General features: G+C 45.5%; 1 protein-coding gene across 3 annotated transcripts in view; it reads right to left on the reverse strand.

Annotated features, from left to right (window-relative positions):
* The window catches only part of GAB3 (GRB2 associated binding protein 3), a 68,913-nt gene extending 64,253 nt beyond the window's left edge, over window positions 1-4,660 (reverse strand). For all 3 annotated transcript variants that reach the window (XM_025372943.1, XM_025372944.1, XM_025372945.1), the window contains exon 1: window positions 4,537-4,660. In XM_025372943.1, the coding sequence (XP_025228728.1) occupies window positions 4,537-4,608 (72 nt within the window). In that variant the 5' untranslated portion in view covers window positions 4,609-4,660. The remainder of the gene's footprint in view (window positions 1-4,536) is intronic.
* Between the last annotated feature and the right edge of the window lie 1,105 nt (window positions 4,661-5,765).

Raw genomic sequence — 5,765 nt, forward strand, 5'->3', positions numbered from 1 at the left:
GCCCGGCTAGTTTTTTGTATTTTTTAGTAGAGACGGGGTTTCACCGTGTTAGCCAGGATGGTCTCGATCTCCTGACCTCGTGATCCGCCCGTCTCGGCCTCCCAAAGTGCTGGGATTACAGGCTTGAGCCACCGCGCCCGGCCTGCTCTCGTCATTTCTATGCAACATTTATAGTATTGCAGGTTGCAACTACAGATAAGGCTATTAGAACTAATAAGTGAGTTTAGCAAGGCTATGGGATATGAGGCCAGTGAAATCAATTGACAAACCAATTCTAAAATTGTTATAGAAAAACAAGGGACCTAAAATAGCCAAAACAACTCTGAGAAAGAAAAAGTCTGAGGGCTAAAATAACCTGATTTCAAGAATTACTGTAAAGCTACAGTCATTAGTCATTAAACAGCATGTTGTTGGCATAGAACAAATAGATCAATGGAACAGACTAGAGAATCCAGAAATAGATCTACATGGATATGGTAAATGGATTTTTTTTTTTTTTTTTTTGAGACAGTTTTGCTCTTGTCGCTCAGGCTGGAGTGCAATGGTGTCATCTCAGCTCACTGCAACCTCCACCTCCCAGGTTCAAGCAATTCTCCTGCCTCAGCCTCCCAAGTAGCTGGGATTACAGGCGCCCACCACAAATTTGTAAAAATACAAATTTGTAAAAATACAAATTTTTTTGTATTTTTAGTAGATACAGAGTTTCAGCGTGTTGGCCAGGCTGGTCTCAAATTCCTGACCTTAGGTGATCCTCCAGCCTCAGACTCCCAAAGTGCTGGGATTATAGGAGTAAGCCACTGTGCCCTTCAGGTAAATTGATTTTTGATGATGTTTCAAAAGTAAATCAATGGAATAAAGGAAGTCTACTCAATAAATAGTACTGGAACAAATGAAATTGGTATGCAAGGAAAGAAACCAGGATATAAACCTCACAGCTTTTACAAAATTTACTCAAAATGGATCATAGATCTAAATATAAAATGTAAATATATAAAACTTTCAAAGACCAGGTGCATTGGCTCACACCTATAATCCCAGCACTTTAGAAGGCCAAGGTGGAAGGATCGCTTGAGGCCAAGAGTTGGAGACCAGCCTGTGGGCAACATGGAGAAATCCTGTCCTCTCTACAAAAAATACAACAATTAGCAGTGTGTGGTGGGGAGCAGCTATAGTACCAGCTGCTCAGGAGACTGAAGTGGGAAGATCACTTGAGCCCGAGAAGTCAAGGCTGCAGTGAGCCATGACCATGCCACTGCACTCCAGCCTGGGTGACAAAGTGAGACCCTGTCTCAAAAAGGAAAAAAAACAAAACAAAACTTATAGAAAAAACAGAAGAAAATCTTCAGGATCTTAGACTAGATGAAGAGTTGTTAGATTTGACATTAAATCCATGATTCATAAAATAAAAATTGTATTGGGGATTTCATTAAAATTTTTAAATTTTAGTTCTTCAAAAGAGAATGAAAAGACAAAAACTATGGGCTGCTAGAAAATATTTGCAAATTAAATATGCAACAAAGAACCTATATCCAGGGACAAAAACAGTGCCTGGCTCTTGTCATTGTTTTGAAAACTAAATGAGTTAATACAAGTTCTTAGTGTAGTGCCAGGCACATATAAACATTCAATAAAAGTGAACTATTATAGCTTTATTATCACTGTTATTATAGGATTCTTTAAAATTGATAAAATAGATGCAAGCCAAATGTTCACCAATAGAGAAATTGTTATATTATATGTATTACAAGGAATATTTGACAATGCTTTAAAGAACGAAGTAAATCTATATGTACTAACCTGGAAAGGTGTCCAGAATTTTTGTGAACAAAGCAAATTGCAGGACAGATAGTATAATATGATCCCAGTTGTGCAAAAAGAAAATTATATATTTTCTGAAAAATTTTGTAGAATGGTACTCACTAAACGGCTAACAGTTGTTATCCCTGGGTTGGGGAGTATGGAATAAGGAGGAGAGCAAAGGGAAAGTAGGGGGTAGGGGAAATATAAAGGGGGTCTTCATGTTTCATTCTATTTATTAACATAAGAATATATTTATTGTGAAACAAAAAATACAAATGAAAATAATTATCTTTTAAAAGACCAATGATAAAAAATAACTTTCTGATTGTCTTCACTGATGGATTCAAGTGGATGAAGTACAAGCCTACTTTGGACTGAAAGGTTTGCCTAAGAACTGCCTGAGCTTCCATTTGTAATAGCAAACATTGATGGAGTGCTGCTTGCTGGCCTGACAGCACGAAGAACTGAGTTATTGTCCTGGTTGTGCCAATAACTAGTTTTGCTATGTTATTATTATAAATGTTAAACTATAAACTGGAATCAAGTCTTTTTTTTCTGTCTTCCCAGCCTGTAACACAGGGCCTAGTTCGGAGTTAGCGCTCCGTTAACAGGAGGGAGTGACAGGAATTGAATTTAAGCAGCTGCAACAGCCCTGTCCAGGCCCCGTGGAAGTGACACATGATCACCATCTAGTGGTAAAAAGGATTCCTGCAAAATTTAGCTATGAAAGGAAAAAGAATTCTTTCTGTGGTGTGTTCCAGGGACAGATGCCAGTCAGCAAAAAAAGCATTGACTATCTATGATCTTTCTTAGAGAGAGTTCCCAACCATCAAGGTTTACGTCTTGGAGTGTTGGTAAGATGACACCTAGGTACTCTTGTGTCTTAAGTCTGGTCCCTGCCCCATCATCACACGCCCCACATATCTCTAAGTTGCACGGTGTCCACTCCTGCCACATCCCCTACAGGAATGAACCACATGTGATAATAGGCACACACACCCACGCCTTTCCAAAGTTGATGAAATACTAATAAACTTCCCTAAGCCAGTCTGCTTAAGATACAAAAAAAGACTGGGGAATAAAATACTCTATAATCTTTGCCCTCCAGGTCCACCATCTTTCTGTATCATCTACTAAAACTGTATAGTGAACCTTTAAAATGTCTGTCATTCCAAAGGACAACAAGGAAACCCATCTTGAGCCAACATTTCAAGCACTGCTGTGTGACAAAAGCCTCACCCGCTCATGCAGGTGATGGGAGCAGGTTTTCTTCTCTTGCCTCCTTTGAGTAGCTTCACAGTTAAGGAAGCAGCTGGATAATGCAGAGGCCAAGAGATATTGGACCCTGCGCTTATGGACTCCTGGACTCAAAAGCAAATGATGCAGGGACACACTGGCACTTAGAGAAATCTCAGTATTTATACACCCCTGATATTCACATGCTAAATAGAACAACCTTCCTCTAAAATTCTGTTCTGCAGAACAAACAACAAAAATCTTTTCAAAGACCCTTAAGAGAGAAACAAACACTGTCTCGCCTGGGGTGAATGGGGAAAGAAGGTTTGAGCAACTCTATGTTCAGGAAAATCTCCTGCCACATATTCTGGAAGTATTCATACATTATTAAAAGTCATTTTATAATCCCATCTCTTGGACTTCCACACAATATGTGCCTCATTTATGTGGGAACAAAAACAGTTGTGAAATTTGGCCAAAAGAGGACAGCAGTTTGAGAGCATTGTATAGACAAGAGCACAAGGCTGAACCACATTTGGGGTGGGCTGCTTTGGCTGAGCGCAGACATGGGCGAGTTTGTTCCTACCACCGTGCAGTGAAGTTGCAGAGAAATTAGGAATTAAGAACAAGATGATTCCATCCAGCTACTCCCAGCCTAAAAAAAGCAAGAAGGCCTAATATCTATTTATATGCAACTCCCTGGGGACTGAAGTGGTTCTTCCTAATGGCTGAAAAATACTGAGTAGCAATCAGGTCTTTAAGCAGAATGTTTTTAAAACCTTATCGTGAGGACGCTGATGGAGATAACGAACTTTTCAGGTGTCGATAGCACATCTTAAAACAGTAATGGAATATGTTGGAAGATATGCTTTTCCAAGTATTCCTAATTTCATACTAGTAAAAGTCAATTGTCCTGCTGGCACTATAAAAGCGCAGTGTCAGCATTAAGAAGAAGCTGAAACGGGTTACACGATGAGAAACGAGTTACACTGTGTAGGGTTCCAGACAGCAGTGTCCGATGACAGCTACAAGAGCAGCACTCCGCACTCCTTACGGTCCTGGGGGAATGCAGGCAACTCCCCTCCGGCTGTCAGTCTCCCTATGCCCTGCCGCGTCCCCCTCGCAGGGCAATGGGTGTCAGAGCCACCCCCCGCCAAAGAAAGGGGCACGCTTTCGAGATGTCACCCTGGCCGCTCCTGCACGGAGACTGGTGCCTGAGGTTTCAGCCCCAACCCGCCTCCCTCCGCTAGAGTCAGCGGCGGTCTGGAGTCCCTGAGACCCGCGGGCAGGCGCCACCTGGTCTCTGGCCCGCTGCCTAGCACAGCGGCGACGCTGGCTCGACGTGCGATTTCGCTTTCTGTCCATCGGCCTCGCCCGCAGTCCCGGCGCTGGGAGCGGCTGCGCCTGGCGCGCCCAGAGCCCCGCGGCTTCCCCGCGGCCGCCTCGCCGGCGGGTGCCCCGGGAAGCGAAGGCCGGGCGGGTGGCGGCGCCCCTACTCACGTAGCGCTGTAGCTTCCTCTCGGGGGGCGACTTAACGAGCCAGCCGGTGCACACTGCGTCGCCCGCACTCATCGTGGCCGCCGCCGCCGCTTCCTCCAGCTGGGCCAGCCGCCCGCGGCAGAAGGAAGTCGAGCCAAGGATGCCGGCGGGGCGGGCCCAGCGCCCGCCCGCCCAGCGCCGCCCCGAGCGGCCGCTGCGACCCCCGCCTCCGGCCGCTGCGGCCCCCGGGGAGGGAACCGACGCCGCCCGCCACCCAAGACGGCGAGAAAAGCAGGCAGCGAAGCCTGGGAAGCCCCTTCGAGCAAGTGCAGCGCCGCCAGCGGCTGTGCCCAGGGGAGCCTATGCAGCAGGGCGCCTGCCACTCTCACCCAGGGTCACGAAAAAGCGCTCGGAAGGAGCCCTGCGACCTAATGGGAGCACAGCCTGGAACCTGTTGCCCTCAGGCCCCATCCCCAATCAGCCAAGCCAAACGGGATGGTCCCTGGGCCTCAGGGACCCTGGAGCCGAAACCGACGTACCACCCACAACTGCCATGTGCATAGTTCACGGAGAAACAAAAGCACGACTCCTCTTTGACTTCCCTATTCCACTTAATTGTTTGCAGAGTACTGTGTTTTCTATGTCCCTCCCCCAAACATCGTTGTATTGAGTGATAAGCTTTGCTGGCTAAATGGTCTAAATGTCTTAATGAACCCAAATGACCCAAACTCAAAAGTGCTGTTTGCAGTCTCTTTGACTCTAAGGTTTTAAAAGATGGATCTAAAGTTGATTGTGCCAACTAGTGTGCTGACCACGCTAAATAAAAATAACAATCATGAGCACCTAACACTTGTGACCTTCCTTACTGCCAAGCGAACACCATGCCAGCGATTGTGCTAAAGCACTTTACAGGCGTTATCTCATTGAATCCACACAAACACCCTGTCAAAGGGCTCTTATTATTATCTCAATTTTGCAGGTTACTAAAATGAAAAACAGGATGACAGTGTCACTTGTCAAGAGCCACACAACTAGAAAATCATCCATAGGAAGCCAGAGCTGTGCCAAGAGCCCATCCACTTAAGCACCACCCTCTGCTTTTTGTGGGCATCATCTGTGTGACGTTTGCTAGCATCTTCAACAAAACGACCATCCTACCATCCTATCAGGCCAGGTGCTTCAGGGTGATGAGCTAACATGGTAACACTAGTGGAGTCCATCAGCATGCGCACACTGGCTTATAATGATTT

The sequence above is a fragment of the Theropithecus gelada genome, chromosome X (genome assembly GCF_003255815.1).
Source record: "Theropithecus gelada isolate Dixy chromosome X, Tgel_1.0, whole genome shotgun sequence".
NCBI classification, from domain to species: domain Eukaryota; kingdom Metazoa; phylum Chordata; class Mammalia; order Primates; family Cercopithecidae; genus Theropithecus; species Theropithecus gelada.